The sequence below is a fragment of the Hemibagrus wyckioides genome, linkage group LG03 (genome assembly GCF_019097595.1).
Source record: "Hemibagrus wyckioides isolate EC202008001 linkage group LG03, SWU_Hwy_1.0, whole genome shotgun sequence".
NCBI lineage: Eukaryota > Metazoa > Chordata > Actinopteri > Siluriformes > Bagridae > Hemibagrus > Hemibagrus wyckioides.
The window spans coordinates 28,594,685-28,613,465 of NC_080712.1; the positions used below are offsets into that span (position 1 = coordinate 28,594,685).

Sequence of the window (18,781 nt, forward strand, 5' to 3'; positions counted from 1 at the left end):
ATATTTCCTGATTATTATTAATCGTTTACTTTTACATTGATGAAATAAGTTCATGCTGAACTGGGCCCATAGAGAGAGAGAGAGAGAGAGAGAGAGAGAGAGACAGAGACTACATTACTGTGCAAAATTCAGACACCTCCACACCACTTGTTTTCAATCAAATGGCCATTTAGTACTTACACACAACAATAATTACGTGAAACTAAACCATGCATTAATTCCATTTTCCATTTTTTTCTAATGCAGGTACAGCAAAAAACTTTTTTTTTTTTTTTTTAAACTGGCCTTAATGTTTGCAAACAAATAATGAATGGCAATTTGATTGAAGTTCTGCACAGTACTGTACCTGAGAGAAGAGACTCTAAATTTTAAGAAACAAAAAAGTTTTTTTTTGTCCGTAAGTCATAATAAAGTAGAAATACACCCCCCCCAAAAAATAAGTATAGTACTGAAGTACAATTCTTGAAGTATTTTCCACCCCTTAACAGTGGCATAACAGTGTACTCTGGAATGCCCTGCTGTTTTTTTTTGTGACTGTTCAAAATACATGACATAACTTCTCTATGATAACAGGATTTTTTCCCCCCCTCCTTGGCAGGACAAGACCAAAAGTCCAATACAATGGCTACGCAGGGCACGAGAACACTAACGGACAGGCATCGTTTGAGAACCCCATGTACGATACGAACATGAAGCCGACTGAGGCCAAAGCCGTGAGGTTTGATACGACGCTCAACACAGTGTGCACAGTAGTATAGCCCTCATTAGCAGCTCCAGACACTGGGAACCACATGCCAATTTCTTCATAACTGAACGCACTTTGGTAGGTATGTGAACTCCTCGCTGTGAACACGCTCGGAACAATTTCAAGCATTGACAGCTTTTTTTAAGAACACAAAAGGAAAACAATGGAAATTCTCACAAAAAAAAAAAAAAAAAATTCTTTTTTCTGGGAAACCATGATTGCGTGCTGTCTTTGACATGGACAAGTTTCTCAGAGCAATGAATAGCACCACTAACAGCACACACAGGGTGGAAGGGGTGGTTGTTGTTTTTTTTTTTTGTTTGTTTGTTTGTTTTTTTTATCCTCCTTTTTTCATGTCTTTCTTCCCCCCCAACCAATCAAACGAGCTCATTTGGGAAGATGAAGTGTCTTTTAAATGCCACAGAATTTCTTGCAAAGTGTATTTTCTTCAGTGAAGACAAAAGACAAATATAACAGACACTGGACTAGTGTGGCCGAGTGTACGACACTGGACATCTCCAAGAAAAAACAAGACGTAAAGCTACCACGCGCAGCCGGAAAACTCTCTCTTCGGGTTGTGGATGGAACTGTCAACTGCCGTGTGGCTATTAAAGGAAAAAAAAAAAAACTTTATCGCACAAATTTTGCACTAGTATGAGAAGGATGTGAAATGGGTTCATGGAATAAACATAAAAAAAAAACAAAAAAAAAAAACACAGGGTTACTGACAATATGTATATAATCATTGTAATTCCATATCCATAAACAGCATGATGTCATGCTATGTCTATCAAGAGAGAGCTTGATTCTATTTTCTAAATTAGATCTGCAAATAAAGTTATGTTTATGTTTACATAAACCTATCAGAAAGGTTATGACACACTTTAGGCTTTGGAATGATTTTCTGAAAGCTTCACATCTCATTCCATTCATTTGTTTCCTCCAGAAATGTGTTTAATCATTATCTTTTCTTTTCTTTTTTTATCTAACTGAAGTGAAATTCTGGACATAAAACATTACTCTTTCACTGAATATTTAGCACAGTTGATCCCAGATTTTGTCCAGTTTGTCTCCCAACCTGATGCAGGTTCATATCTATACTTCACTAATGCTCCATTTTCTCGTTATGTAACATTACTTTCATGGCTTGTCTTTTATGCCAGGATAATGTACGTTAAATGCCTTCATGACCTTTTTCCAGTCATAATTTCACTCCTGCTTCATCATCTCTCCTCATTAATGTATCCTGGTACCTCAACTTCTCCAAGATCCTGACTCAATGAAAGATCAAATGTACTCTTAAAGAAACACTGCCTTATTAGATTCAGAAGCATGACGGGGCCATGTTCACTCATCCATATCCTCATGTAGTTTAGGAGCATATATGGCTTCATGGGAGCAGATTCACTGTGATTTTAATAGCTTCAGTTGCTGGGTTTTATTAACCATGCATGTAAATGCTTTTAGCGTTTTTGTTTTTTTTTCAAAACATCCTTATAAAACACAACCTTGAGCCTAAGTTGTTCCATGTTTCCAAAAGTATGTTGTCATGTGCACTTGTGTGCTCGCCAACGACATTTAAAAATTTGTCAGAAATCGATTTTTTTAGGACTTGGGGAAAAAAATCAAAAACTATACTCTATACTTGAGCACTTGTAACTTTCCATACACTTTGGACTGTAAACCGCAATTGTGTACCATCACTAACTTAGCCTCATATGCACAGCACGATATTGCAGTAAACGTGCTTTTAGAGATTATATATTTTTTCCCCCCATTATATGATCCACAAGCTTCTGGAGGAATTAGCTGTTTTCTTAAAACATTTTTAAAGCTGTCAGACAGATTGAGGCACAAGTGTTGGGTACAGCAGGTTGGACCGGTCATAAAGTTATTGCGCATTATAATAGCACCTACTTTACCCCCCTTCTCACACTCTATCAAACATCACGCAGTCTGCCAAATATCCCACGTCATGCCTATCTTCAGGCTTGCTGCAATAACGCTGACAGTTTTTTTCTCTCCCCCCCTCCACTACTGTAAAATAAGCAATTCACAGAGCTGTAAAACTGCATTCAAGCCAACAATCACACCATTCATACATGTCATTCTGCTGTCATGTGCTGCTGACTTGAAGTAGGTGCAAAAGAAAATGGTTTTGTACAGAAATCTATTTTTTATGAGGAATTTGTAAAATGATTAAATATGCTGTACTTTTTTTGATTAAATGTAGGTAAAATTGTTAAAATAAATGTTTTTACTGTATAAAATGTAAATTAATGGTTTATCTACCTGTAAGTATATATCCATGGTTGAAACATTTTCCAGCAAAAATGTCAGTATGTACGAGCTTTTATGACGCATCTTGCTCGTATGTGTTCTTTGACGTGAGAAAACCCTAGAGAACTGTACTACAGGTTGTTAAATTACACATATTTTCAAAAATATTACTTCAGATAAATATTAAAGTATTTTAAAATATTCATTTTTGTTGCAATTTCACAACATATCCAAGGATGAACGATGCACGAGGTAAGTAATGGGCACATGGTGTTCATACAACACATTATAGGAGCTCGGAGCAACTCGGAGAAAACTGAAAGTACGTCAATTGCAGATGATGGTGCTTCACAGTACAGTAAACTGTGGCTTTTTCTTTCCCCCCAGGGCCCGAAATTGAAAACAAGTTGCATTTCACCTACTGAACGCAACAAGCAGTAACTGAATTGGCTGTGTTATAGACCTGCCAGAGCATCACCAAGGAAACAGCTATAGAAATGCCACGGCAGAATAAGTCCACTTCTTAAGGGTTTCAGACACTAGGAGTGAAATGGAGGCAGATATTCTAACAAATAATTTTTTGGGGAAAATAAGTCACAGATGCACCACAATTTCCACCTAAAAATGAAGCACAGTTACTGGTCAACAAGTCATGCGTGTAAATCTTCTTCAGCCTCAGAGATGCACATAACAAGCAACATATAAAAATGACCTTGACTTTTTAAAGGAATAAATCATAATTACAAACAGAGGAGTTGCAGCATAGCAGATGAATTGTATCAGCTTGATTTGCCAACTGACCTCAGATCTGTCCAGATCCATTTTAACAATGGCATAAATGCTTGACAGTCACAGTCATGTCACGCCTTTGCTCTGATGCCTTTAGAGAGAAGCCTTGATGACAGATCCAAGCACACCAGGAGCACAGCACCATTTTCTGGCCCAGTGCCACAATGACCACAGAGAATGATGCAAACAAGTTTAATTATTCAGGAGTGCATGCAACCAGCTGAAATTCATTTGATGGAACAGTGTCAGGGCAACACCTAATAAGATGTTTTTTGTGTTTTGTGTCACCTAAACAATTTTATTTGAAGTCTTTATATCATTTGTTTAGGTTAAAACTCAAATATACTGTAAAAGTATAAGTATGAAAGAGCAACGTATAAAAGAGATAACAAGTCAAAAACATTTTTGTAGATCCTGCTAGCTAACAGTCCAGAAAAAGCAGTGTGCATCATTTAACACAACTATTCAGGTGACCAGTTCTGACCGCTGAAATGTGCTTTCTGCAGCTGGATAATGATTAGAACTTATGGACAATTGCTTTTAAGTAACTATTGTGACTATTCTTGTAAATAAAGCCATCAGATCAACTAAAAGCTATTTAATGAATATGGCTTTGGAATCCTAAAGCACATGACAGGTTAGCTCATGTCGTCATAGTTATAGCTTTAGCAATCAAAAAATGTGGCTAAGCTTACTCAAACTTGTCCTGATCTCCTCACAGTAATCACTTTAAGAAAATGTGTCACTCGGAATAAATTAAATAGGTTCATCAAATGATGACACCTATTTGGTGACTATTCTACAGAGTCCAAGCGCTGAGACAAGCTGCCTTAATCTTCTGGTAATCCATAAAAATCAAACTTTCTGCTGACTCGAGGGCAGTGGGTAGTTTGAGAAAGGAAACAAGTTTGCTGGCCTTAGAAAAACAATATATTGTGAGTAAAGTGATGTTGCCTTGGAATGGCAGTAAGACGGTGATAAAAATCTATGGCAATATGAGACCAAGGGCACTGTGGAACAGCAAATAGTTTGAGATGGCCTGCACAAAGGACAGACAGGATATGTCCCAGAACTCGTAGAGCTGACCACCAGAAGTAGACAGAAACCTGCTAACTGCTGAATACCAGGAGGGGTATTTTTCCACTGAAGAACAGGGGGCGAATGAATAAATAGTGGACGAATGAGTAAACCATCTGAAGTCATTCGGTTTGACGCAATAGGAAGTTAGCATTCAGTGTCCAAATGAACATTTACACAATAGAACTTGGAAGAACATGGAGGAAACAGCAATGAGCCTTGCAGACTTTTCCTTTCCCATCTATGGAAATGTCACCGTTAACATTTACACACTGATAATCAGATAAGGCCTTAAGGAGACACAACTGTGATCAGAGGTCACATTATTTACTAGTTTAACCAGTGCTTTATAAGTAATGAGAGGAGACCCAAATCTTAATGCTTCATGTGTTTCCTATGAACTTAGTTGCTAATCTAGGATATTACAGATGAAGAGGAGAACAAAGAAGAAACTTTCTGTGGCTAAGGGCTATGTAAGAGCACTTCAACTGAACAAAATTCCTATCCAGGCTTCTGTCACACCTCGTTTATCGTTATAAATACAGAATTGCATTTGCACCGCCTTCGACAAGTAGATGATGCAAGTGTACTCGATGTATCTGTATCTGGGAGCACTAACTAAATTTAAAGCTACACAATCATTTGGTCTAATCCATGCTGGTGTTAAAATACATCGAATCCCTCATCAGTTATAGAATAATTTACGATAAGTGCTTTAGATTTAATATCGGCATTCCTAAAATCAAATCAATGGTGCTGGCTGTGCATTTTATATAATAATATTACGTTGGATTAATATAACAAACTTTGAGAATGTCTGTATTTGTTTACGTTCAGCTAAGGGAACAGCCACAGCCTTAATATGGTGGAGTGACGACCTCAAGGCAGCTAACAGAGCTGGAAAATTATTTAGTGTTTCATGGGGATCAGTCTCAAAGGTCATGGCAGTATATGACAAACATGAACAAACAGCATCAGCAAAGTGGAGTAGTGGTTCTCACACAAATACAACACACAAGTATAGACAGTATAATTGCTAAACAAGCCAAATAAAGTGCTTGTTGTCAGCTTCACAAACATGGAATTCATGACACAGCTGTCACAAATGAATGAGCTGGACCCTTGAGCAATGGACTAAACATAAAATGAATATAGTTTGGTGAAAAGCTAACTCAGCAGATTTCCTAAACTCTTGTTCAAATTGTTCAAAATTGTAGGCGTCTTTACAGAACCATTGAGAATTCCCCCCAAGGAACGACCAAAGAATGTGTTTTTTATATTTGGACGAACCCAACAAATATTTTCAACCCATGTCATCTCCTGCAAACTGGAGGATCCACCATCTGCCAGAATCATTACAGACAGTGATTACAGCCAACGAATATGGGGCAATTTTACAGTATCAAATGTGCCCTATAGTGCTCTTTTTGAAAGGGTTTATGAAAAGGCTTGGCTGAGAAGATATTTCATTAAACACACACACACACAACATTGCCACATTTGGCATTAGGAGAACAGGGTAATGCAGAGCTCAAGGTTACCAAGTTTTAAAAAAGCTATAGGAAGATTGGCATGTGATTATAAATAGACAGCTTATATGCAGCCAGTGTGTTTGCATTACTTCCATTTTTTAATTGATATGATTAATGTATATATTCTGTAACCTCGACTGAAATTACAGCCATACTTTCTACATAAAATCATGACCTACAAAAATAACTGTCATAACAGTTTTTCCATAGCAAATTGCACAATACCACCACCCACAACAAAAAAAACATTTTCACTGCACAACATTTTTTATTGAACTGTATTGTTATTAGAGTTGCATAGGTACAGCTGTCTCAATGGCCAAATTGTAGAACACAGCTGAATGTTCTAACATTCAACACTTTGACCTACGTACCAAAACAGAGCTCACTAAATAGATCCGTCTTGAGTTGAAGTTATGGCTTGATCACTTCTGCACCTGCCTTATCACATCTTAATCTTACTGTATATATTAAACCCAATTACAATGTCCATTTTGTTTTGTGATTCGGATTTATCGAAGTGCCGGTCTTTATTGGCTTGTCAGGCATGTATACCCCCTAAATATGTTTCAGTGAAAATGTAGCACTTCCTCTTAATTACTTTTCTCAAAAGCTCACAACAGAGTTGGCTCACAAGTCAATTATATTGATCTGAGGTAGCCTCTCTGAACACTAGACAAATGTTGGCTCATCGACCTTTGCTGATTCTTCTTCTTCTTCTTTTTTTCTTTTAATTGCTCAAAGGTGTTGCCCACAGAGTACCATACATAATCCTCATGTGATGGGCTGAGTAACATTTTTCTATTCTGGATCACGCTTAGTCTTCACAGATTAACAGGCTGGACAACACAGGCATTCTGTCTAAGGCTTAGTTGACAAACTCATGAGCAGAAAGTGTTTGGCACTAATCTGGCCAAATCTCAGTGTATTTACTGACATTTCACAATTATTCTGCAAAGTATCCAACTTGCTGCTAAGTGAAAACCCGGCCACTCCTCCTAGACTGTGCACATAAATAAACTAAATTGAAGAACCAAGTTTTGAAAAAAAAAAAAAAAAAGGATGCATAAAAATAAGAAATGAGAGGAAATGGAATATAATATAAATGTGCAACATGTTTCATGTGTCAACAATATCAACAACTTCCACAAGGCAGGGATGAAGGCATCACAATCCAGCATCTGAAGACAACTTCAAGAGCAAAAAGAGAGATATACAAGATGCAAACCATTCCTCAGGCCACATCCAAAGGCCACATTGGCCTTTCTGTCATCTTGGTAGAGGCAACCTAAGTTCAGGAACTTTGTAGCTCATCTCTGTATTTCTTTACAAAGTGTGGGTAAAGTAAGGAGGTGCTCATGATCCAAAACATACAAGCTCAGTCAAGCACTGTTTAGTAGAGTTAGACACACACAGACTTTTATTTCACTGCAATAGTAAAGGCACACCGAAAAATACAGTACAGGTTCATGAAAGAAAAATACTGTACGTGTTTTACTTTTATCTGGCTCTTCAGGAAAAATGCCCAAGGCAAAACGTGCTCAATGTATCACTTGTAGCTGTAGTGACACTTGCATCCGGACTGCCTTTTAACGTTCGTGATATTTCGGCCCACTGCTTAGAGAATCAGATTTTACAGTTTGACATCCCAGTTTGCCTTCCTGTCATTCATTCAAACACTGCGGCATGCAAAATCGAGCTCCATCATTTATAATTAAAATCAGGCATCTTGCATAACCGCTTGAATAAAGGAACTGACTGAATTGGATTTCTTTGAGTATTTTCTTGCCACGATCCTTCCCAAACACACACTGTACTCAGAAAAAAAAATTGATGTGACAGTGGAAACATTACTATATATGACCAGTCAATATACAAAACATGTAATTAGGACACTGACCAGACTACACCAATGATTAAACATGATTTTTTCTTTTCTATTTAAGTGGGGTTTCGTAGGTTCTTGATATGTTTTCTGAGATGAGGTTGATGCAGTTCTGTATGTACACATGACCAGTCTGGACTCCTGATCTGCTCTTTTCAGAGCTGTGTCATGATAACATGGTAAAGCATTCAATCACATGGCGATGTATACGATGAATGGGAACTTTTAGAATAAATATTCTGTCGCTTTCTGACGGATCTTTTTCACTATAAGAAAAAACAATATTCTAGGAGAAAGAATATTCTTAGAAAAGTAGACATGATGTATGGACTTCATATCATTCCATCACACTTAATCTAATCTAATTGTTGTCCTAAAGTGTGGGGATGATAAAGCAGTACCTGACTGATGCAGTGTTGTTGGAAGATCACAGTATATCTGGATGAAAAACACAACTCCATCTCTACTAGCAGCCATAGTATATCTGGACAGGATAAGATTTCTGCTGTTTTGCTTGAGGACATCGGATTGATTCTCACAGGATATATAGTCTTTGTATAAATCACAGAGATTGCAGTGTCTTTACAATATATGCATCGTCTTCAGACTAAAACTTGACTGATTATCAAGACTTTTATACTGCTTGCTGTACAGTTGTGGGCAAATATTTGTGCACCTGTGGTCAAATTATTTTTCACAAAAATCAATTAAATATGTAAACATGACTTCTTGATATTTCAAGCTATTTTTAACATTTTTTGTTTTACTGCAAACATTATTACCCTGTTAACTTTATAGTTAGTAGATTTGTAATTGTGGCTTGTGCAAACATTTGTACAAGAACTATCCTCATGAATAATAATTCCAGCACCTAATAAGCAAGTTTCCACTACGCAGCCGATTAAGGATCTAACAATGAAGGTAACTGATGCCTAAAAAGCATTGCTATAAAAATGTAAGCATTTTCAGCTCACAGGCTTAACCGTCCAAATATCATTAAGAAATGGCAGTTAAGAGGCAAACGGTAAGATCAGGAAAATCATGACAACTTTCAGATAGAATGGAATGTCTGTATGCTGCCTAGAAAGGCAAAGTAAAAATCAAGTGACAGCAGGAAGGTTTAGCTGAAACACCGTTCTACTCTGCAGCATACCATGATCTGCATGAAAGAGATATCGGAAGGAAACCTGTGAACTCATTACAAAATAAACATCCAAAGTATGCAACATAATCTAGAGACAAGACAGAGCTGATTTGGAGAGAAAAAATGAACACTTTGGCCCCAAAAAACAAAGGTACATTTGGAGAGAGAGAGAGAGATAGAGAGAGAGAGAGAGAGAGAGAGAGAGAAGATTCGATGTAAAGAACGCTATGCAAACTGTTGAGCACAGAGATGACTCCATTATACTTTGGGATTGTGTGACAGCATGTGACACAGAAAACACTGTATTTGTAGATTGAAGAGTGGATTCCCGTAAATCCGAGGAAATTCTGGATAGAAACGCAACAAGAAACTGAAGAGGAACAGAGGCTGGCTCCTACAAGAGGAAAAAGATCTAAAACATGCCTCAAAATGCAAAAATGCATCATGAACTACTTCCAGAGAAGTCCCTCACAGGCTGTCTACCTAATTACATTTTCAAGTCTGGGGACTGAGAACTATGAGATTCTACAAACTATATCTTTTCTATTACTTTTAAAAAGAAAATTCCATCTGCAAAATGAAGGTTGGAATGTTTTGTGCAATATTTCTCTGAGAATACAGAAGATTACATATCTTTGTCGAGAAGGATAATCGGGCTTAATGGGGGCACCTGCCCTCATTTAACACTGACGTTTGATAGCTTCCACACACACACACACCCCGCCACACACACACACACTGTTCCTCATAATGAGGCGCAGACACTAGAGAAGAAATCGCTGGCACAAAGTCAGTTCTTGTGAAAGGGACGGAAGTGGTTCTGGCCTTGATGCATTCAATAGTATCATATTATTATTGTGAGAAATGGACAAATTTCAATAGATATCTTTCAATAGACATCTTAATAGGAAACATTTCTGCTTTTCAGTACAAACAGAGACATGGAGAAATGAATATAAAGAATCAGATATACCCACTGGCCACTTTATTAGGAACATCTCTTCAGACATGAAATGAAATCGCAAAAAAAAAAAAAAGTGAAAAAATCCAGCGATCGGCAGTAGACAGTAATTCAGATCTTTACAACCATATTAAGCAGAAAAGCATCTCAAAACACAAAGCACGTTGAAAGTACATCAGGTTCCACACGTCAGCAAATAACAGACATCTGAGGCTACGATGGCACAAGCTCACTCAGGTGAATGGCTGAGAATAAACTTTAACTTGTCAGTCTTTATGTTATGGGAGGCAATTTTGAGATTTTTAGCACAGATGAATATCGCATGAAAATTGTATTGTACTTCATTTTTATTGCAGTTAAATTCATTTCTGTGTCAGTATTTGGGTTCACCACTGTCTATCTTAGTATCTTCTCTGAGCTTTTTTATTGGCCCTGAAATAAACATGAAAAACAGATTTTTCTGTCAAATTCAAAAGCTATACACAAATGTAAATGCATGATATGCTAAATTATTCCTTATGATGTCAGTGTACATCAGGATGCACTGAGAGAAGCAGGCAAACTTTTCAGCCCGAATCTAACTGAAGACTCCTGCAGCTTGGCAGCTGGCACACACACACTGAATTATGACAAAATCAGAGCATCGCTTGCCTCCGTAACAGTGGACAACAATGCAAGCCTTCTCTTCAAAGCAGGAGATAAAGTAGTGTAGTTCCATCAAACAAATCATCATTGTACTTGTCAGTTCTAATAAATGGAATGGTGCCTCACATGATAAGAGTGATGTTGCTCTAGCTGCTTCCTTTCATTTACTGTGTCTTCAGTGTGCTGAAAATTTCATGTCATTCTTTCTTTGGCAACATCAATCTGAGTTTGACCTGAGGATGATGGCTCTTTTTCCCTTCTGATTTTCTTCCCTCCTAGTCACAGGTCAAACTTGGGCAAATTGCCTTTCTGAAGCAGTGTTGTTCCTGTCCATCGTTCCATTTAATATTAAATTAGATTACTATTTGCTTCTTCATCATCTAATCATGATCTTTAATTGGCCTATGAAGAGGATTAGAAGATTAAGAAGGCAGATATTTAATCATTAAAGTCTACGAACATCTTTCTACATCCTAATGCAAGAATGTTTAATCAAAAGAAAATCAGCAAAGGCTTACAAATGGCATATGCAGCAATGTAGACATTATTCTTATGTAAATGTCTTCAAATGATATTTTTTCCATTTAAAAGCTTGCCAGAAACCTGGCTGAGATCGGAAGTATGCTTTGGACTGGGTGTTGCATTGAACCACGGGGAGACTAGAGAGCAAAACGTATAAATATCAAAAACATCAAACAGCGGAAACATTTCAGAATTATTCAAGTTCTGTTTCACAAATTGAAATCGAAAGTTTGCCATTACTGGGGGAAAAAGCGCTGAAGCCCCTTTTCAAACATCACTGTGGTTAAACCAGCTCAAATAATCAGAAAGTTCTAAAACGAGCGAACGAACCAAGGAGACTTTCTACAAAATGATAACTTTAAATTAAAAAATAAAATAAATAATTCCAAGTACTTTTACATTTAAAAAAAGCAATAAGCCAAATAAAACCAGATATAATAACATAAACTTTAACAATAAAGTTTAATACGATTTTTTTTTTTTTTTTAAAGTGTAGATGGTTATACATGGTTGATGGTTATGGCCTTTTGAACAAAAACATTAATATTTTATTTCATCTTACTGCTTTCTGAAGTAATAAAATCAACATTTCAAATCACTCTATGCTCACAACAGAAATGAATTCATTTTACTGTAGAATTTTATAGTAGCTACTCTTCAAAAGTCACATGAGCTGCCAGTGTAATCGTGCCAGGAGGCTATTTTTTATTCATTATTAAAGGGACATTTCAAACTGGTAGATGATCAAACCCACTTACGTCAGTTCACAATGAACGACTCTATGCTCTCAGTAAAGATCAATTCATTTTACTCTATAATTTTCAAGTAATTCCTCTTCAAAGTCATTGAATCTGACATAACTGAGTTGATAGGCAATTTTGATTCATTACAAAAGGGAATATAAATTCATTATAAAAAAGGACAATGTGCAATGGTTAGGTTTTGCCGTGAGCTACACTGCATCAAATTTATACATTTAAGTGTGCTCTACTGTATTTTGCTTCAAACTTAAACGAACCATCAGTCCAACTGAGCCAAGACAAGTCTAATCTACTATAATATTCTCACTTGATTGACAAATGATTATATACTCTGCATTAATAGAGGATTCACAGTGGTGTATGAGGTAACACTTACAGCACCAGCTTCCTGCTTTTGAGCTTGGGTTATTTTCTTCTTAGAGTTTCACATATAATAATAATAATAATAATAATAATAATAATATGATTGTAAAAGCCTAAAATTAACATCCTTTATGCTGTATACACAGATGCTGTGAATTTTTTGTTTCTTTTTTTTTTTGCTTTGTTATTTATTTTTGTGTATTTATTCTATAGGGATAGTTCTATTTGGTTGTGTAGGATTACATTATGCTCAAAGGTTTGCTGTTTTCACCATAGAAAGCCAAAGCAACACATTAATGCATGCAAGCATTCAGGTAAAGATTTTGCAGGACAAGAAAGATCACACTCATTAATGGAGAATGTGAATTATGGTGCATTTATTTATTTTTAAGGTTCATTCTTTAATCCATAGTAGTTTCCTGGTCAGGGTCACAGTGGTTTAAATCAGACTACTAGTTTGTTTATAGTTTGTGAAGTGCATGAGTGGTGGTGATGGTGGTGGTGGTGATGGCGGCGGGGGGGTCCTTTCCACATCTTCTAGTTGAGACTAATTATAAACTTAAGTAGAGAACCAGACTTCACACACCATGCTGACAGATCTAAAGCTCAAGTATTAGCATTTGATAAAATAAGCACTAAATGAGTGAAAGCCTGAAACCTAGCTTATCGTATTCAGTTTTGATTTCTAACTGAAAGCTTAAATCGATTCCAACATGCTTTCTTCGTAAACACCAACCTCCATCAGACCAGTTAGTCTCCTTCAGCTTCTTTCTCTCCCTCTTCATGTCTGGGTTAAGTCTCTTCTTCTTCTTTCGGCTTTTCCCTTCAAGGGTGGCCACAGCGAATCATCTCTCTCCACTTATCCCCATCTTCTTGCACCCACTAGCTTCATATCCTCATTTATTACATCCATATACCTACTCTTTGCCTCCTGCCTGGCAGCTCCATGTCCAACATTCTCTATCAATATACTCACTCTCTCTCCTCTGAACACGTCCAAACCATCTTAATCTGGCCTCCCTAACTTTGTCCCCCAGACGTCTAACATAAACACCTTGTCACTCCCAAAGAGAACCTCAACATCTTCAGCTCTGCTACCTCCAGCTCTGACTCCTGTCTCTTCCTCAGTGACACTGCCTCTAAACCATTTTCACCATTGTCTTGTACACCTTCCCCTTGATTCTCACCAATATCTTACGCTCTCTCCCACTATCACTAGTCACTAATCTCTTTCAGATTGCCTCTTCTACATAGGATGTAGTCTACCTGTGTGCTCCTACCTCCACTCTTGTAAATCACTCTATGCTCCTCCCTCTTCTGAAAATAAGTGTTAACCACAGCCATGTGCATCCTCTTAGCAAAGTCCACTACCATCTGTCCTTCAACGTTCCTTTCCTTAACTCCAAACTTGCCAATCCCCCTCCTCATCACCTGTGTTCCCCTCACCAACATGTCCATTAAAATCTATTCCTATCACCACACTCTCACCCGTGGGAATACTCTCCATCACCTCATCTAATTCACTCCAGAATCTCTCTTTCTCCTCTAATTCACAACCCACCTGTGGGGCATAACCACTAACAACATTCAACATCACCCCTTCAATCTCTAACTTCAGACTCATCATCCTGTCTGACACTCTCATCACCTCCAGAACATTCCACACAAACTCTTCCTTTAGAACCGCACCTACTCCATTTCTCTTACTATCCACACCATAATAAAACAGCTTGAATCCTGCTATTATACTATGAGCCTTGCTACCCTTCCACCTGGTCTCCTGTACACACAGAATATCCACCTTCTTTCTCTCCATCATATCAGCCAGCTCTCTACCTTTCCCTGTCATAGTACCAACATTCAGAGTTCCTATTCTCAATCCTACACTCTTACCTTTCCTCTTCTGTCTGTCTAAGCACGCTCCTCCCTCCTCTACTTCTTTGACCAACAGTAGCCCAATTTCCACCGGTGCCCTCTAGGTCAACGACGTCGATGGCGGTCATTGTTAACCCGGGCCTCGACCGATCCGATATGAAACTCAGAGTACTGACGATTCGCATGATTACATTTGGGATGCCCGGATGCCCTTCCTGACGCAACCCTCTCTATTTATCTGGGCTTGGGACCGGCACAGAAGTCACTGGACTCTGACCCCCATGGCTAGATTGCCTGGGTTAAGTAACGTTATTTTTATGTACAAAATTTACAAGGGCTCAATCAAGTTAAAATTTTTGTTGCTACAAGCAAAATCCTTTCAGCTCACTGGCTGTGTTTGTGTGTTCATTCAAGCCAATGTGGTGATTTTTTAAGGTTTCATTGCATCATGTATCTCTGGCCGAAATGAACCAAATCAGATTTCGATTTTTCTCAATTTGGATTTAAATGCAACAAGTATGACCTGGATATGTATCAGGAATGACTGACTGAACGAACGCTAGGTTACAGTCTAATTTTTTTTTAGTTGTGTTTCAGTATAACCTGCTGTAGTTATGCACATTAGGCTTTAGTTGGCATTTAGTTGACTTGCACGTCTTTTGACCCTCGAGCATCTGATACTATAAGGTTTCTGCACGGCCCTGGAACATGGTGCCGTGTTAAATAAAGAGAACCTTGTTGCCGTATTAGATTTATGGTTTCGAGTTCATCAGAAATTAATAAAATATACATCACATTAATATTATATCTAATAATATATTCAGCTTTCACATACAGTTTTTTTTAACTTGTAATTTTGTCCACCCAACCAAATACATTTGCTCCTGCAAAATCCAAACAAATGCATGAGGTTAAGCCTTTGTGTTCACACCAATGTCGCAAAGCACAGCAAAGGATCAACACAACTAATCTTCTGATGATTCAGGCACCCTTTCCAACTCATTTCACATTATTTAAATAATTCAAAGCTAAGGGTCTTAAAAATTCACTCTTTCTGGCAAAAGCACAAAAAAAATTGTTCCTACTAATCTGCAGTCCCAAGAACAGTCAGCTTTCTGCCAGAGGATGGTCCCCAAACAAAGCAGCTTTTGATAAAGTGCAAAAATGTAAGCTTTATTGATAACCGATGGATTTGGTTTGCAATAACTAAAAACGGCGAGTGAGAAATCAGTTTTAGCCCAGCGTGAATATTCCGACGAACAATAAAACAATGACAGCTGTGTCCCAGCTGAATAAACACTGAACTGAATCACACCAGTCTGCGCTCAAATCCTCCATAAGCTAGAAGCCAAGTTAGTGTCTCGAACAAGTCCAGTCTGTTGCTATTAAAACCTACTGCATTTTAACCAGTTATTTAATGCAGCATATGTTACACAAGCCGAGCCCCAATAACATGCACACATGCAGCACACCCACACTTTCAATCTTTCTGAACTTCATTCAGTTTTTAATTCATGAATTAATAAAACTGGTTAATTAGTGCTCTGAACTAAAGAAAGAAAAATGACAAATAAGGAGACATCTGTTACTCAACAGCACAGTTTAAGTAGGTGGAGTTTGTAGTTTGTTGGAAGAATCATGCAAGATGAATACAAACATGCTCTTTTATCCAAGCAAAACTTTGACAAATGAGATAAAGTTTAGGCAATTTTTCAAACACAGCTAGCCAACCCCAAACACCACGTCTAAATCAAATTTGTAATTAGGAGTATGGCCGTCTCTGGTGAGAGCTACAGCCCCTGCTATCATTAACAAAACTGTCAGAGTTACTGCTGCAACCTCAACATAGCTGCATAAAATCTAACTTAGCAGTGAGAAGTAGCGCCTAAGAACAAATGTTTTGTATTGCCAAGAAATGTGAGTCTTTGTTCCCTCTGATCCATGTCCTAATTTACTTGCTAATAAGGGGTTAAGCACCAACTTCCAGGGCAACACAGAATTCAATGAAATGTGCAACGGAACAACAGCAAAGACGTTTCGAAAAGAAACGGTTCAAAGAGCCTAAAGTGAAGATAAATACTTCTCTTGTCTCTGTCTAATCAGAGATTTAAGTCTGGATGCTCTTTCCTGGTATTGTCATGTAATTGAGCATCATTTATAAACTAAAAGTAGAGACACCCTTTAGATGAGTGATATGAATCATCGCAAATCTAAAAATGTACAGAAAAGGCAACGTTTATTAACTGTAACCTGTCATATGATTAGAATGCAAGAGGATTTGACTGTACCAGTAACGACCTATGAGGAAATTCTTCCAGTGCGTAGTAATGGGGATAGATCACTGAAAAAACTACATTCACAGTCATTACATTAACATTCACTTACAGCAATCTACCAACCTCATATACTCGCTTCTCATCCTGCGCAGTCATGAAGTCATGATTTAAGTCTCTTCTCAGTACTTAATAGTAAAATGTACAATCTATAAACTCTGAGACTAAACTCTAAAAGACTAAACTAAAGACCTATCGGTTATGAGAATGCGGCAGATCAGCTCATAAACCGCTCCTAAATAGTCAGTTATTGCAATACCATGTGGGCTTAAGGGCTCAAACAGTAGCGAGCTACATTTCAGACTTTCATAAAAATCTGTTAAACTCAAAACGATTGAGAAGATGCTAAAGTTCAATAATTATCATGTTAAACCACTCCTTGTCCCCGTTTCGCACAAGTTTAACATTTAACAAACAGCAATTGCAAACTGTTATATTGATAGGATTTCTTGCGCTATACAGTCAAGAAGTCTCGTCTAGCCACGGGCTGAGCCGATTCTGATTATTAAAACTAACCTCAAACATTCAAGCTCTGAGGATGTCTTACTAAAGCCATCCGTCTAGTTGTATTTCATCCTTAAACATTTGAACCTACGTTTTCCCATAGGTTTTGTGGAATCGATGTGCAATCACACCCACTGACACACAGCTACATGGCTAACCACCAATTCTTCCTTTGAACAAATTGAGATGAATTATTTAAAAGTAGAGCTCATCTTACAAACGCCTGTTGATTTACTCTTCTTGCAACTGCCCTTAGATTTCCATAATAAATCAATTTCATAATAAATCAACAAGATTTATTTTTCAGTATAGGTAAAATACAGAACATGGGTATTCTACTACAACATGTAGATTCGTAGGTCAAGTTATATGAAATTCCCTGCTAACAAAGCTCCATATGAGCAGCTAACATGTCTAAATGCCACTGACTGATTAACCAATAGCGATTAGACAACTTGAAGTAATTTTGCTTCATAATAGCATTTCCCATAATGACCCATGTCACTTCTTGCCAACAGGAACAAATTAGAGTGTGTGCATTTCCAATTTTTACTCTGTCCTGCAAGTTTCATAGTCTGTCAAATATATTAAAATATAAACCTTTCTCTCCCGCATTTTTGGTCGTAACTACTCTTAACTGAGGAGACATCTGTTTTAAATTTAAATCAGGGAGAATAAATGCATACGTCACTGTTCATTTGTCTATTTTCATCACTGAGTTTTCTTAAACAGCTAATGTCTTCCAAGAAAACGTGCAACCTCCCAATCTGGATGGTCTCTGGTGCAATTAGCTGCCTTTAGCTAAATAATTTACATAAATGCAAGCGATTGGAGAAATAAAAACAGAGCACTTACTATAGAAGCCAACAAACCACAGGCAGTTTTCATCCCCACACACGGGACAGTATTTTATTTTTATTTTTTTAACCCAAATTTTAGTCCATAGAAATACTTTCCTGGGCACATGGATTCAGCCAATGTGGTCAGCCAAGTCACTCACCTCTGGCGTTGGAATTATTTTCTGTGGTTATGTGCATATGCAGACGATTGGGTTGGATGATGTTATAGTATTCTTTAAGGGCAATTCGGTGCAATGAGAAGCAGGGAGGGGTTTTTTTTTTTCCACTTTAGGTTTTCATTATCGTAAATTGGATTAGGTGAGTGCAAGCCAAAACCGAGCAGTCCCAGGCTTCATTACACACAATAAGGAGTGGACATCTGCTGCTTTCTGATCATGCTGAATGTTTGTGGGAACTGAAAAGTAGCCACACACAAAACAAACACACCAGTGAAGCTCCAGACATGCTACTTCAGCCTTCTCGAATGTGCCTGTGGCTCTAATGCTCTACATTAGCTAAGAGTACA

At 37.6% G+C, this 18,781-nt stretch overlaps 1 protein-coding gene across 5 annotated transcripts in view; it reads left to right on the forward strand.

Moving 5' to 3' along the window:
- The window catches only part of csmd1a (CUB and Sushi multiple domains 1a), a 331,961-nt gene extending 328,731 nt beyond the window's left edge, over nt 1-3,230 (forward strand). For all 5 annotated transcript variants that reach the window (XM_058386490.1, XM_058386491.1, XM_058386494.1 and 2 more), the window contains one exon: nt 599-3,230. In XM_058386490.1, coding sequence (XP_058242473.1) covers nt 599-758 — 160 coding nt within the window. In that variant the 3' untranslated portion in view covers nt 759-3,230. The remainder of the gene's footprint in view (nt 1-598) is intronic.
- Nucleotides 3,231-18,781: the final 15,551 nt, after the last annotated feature.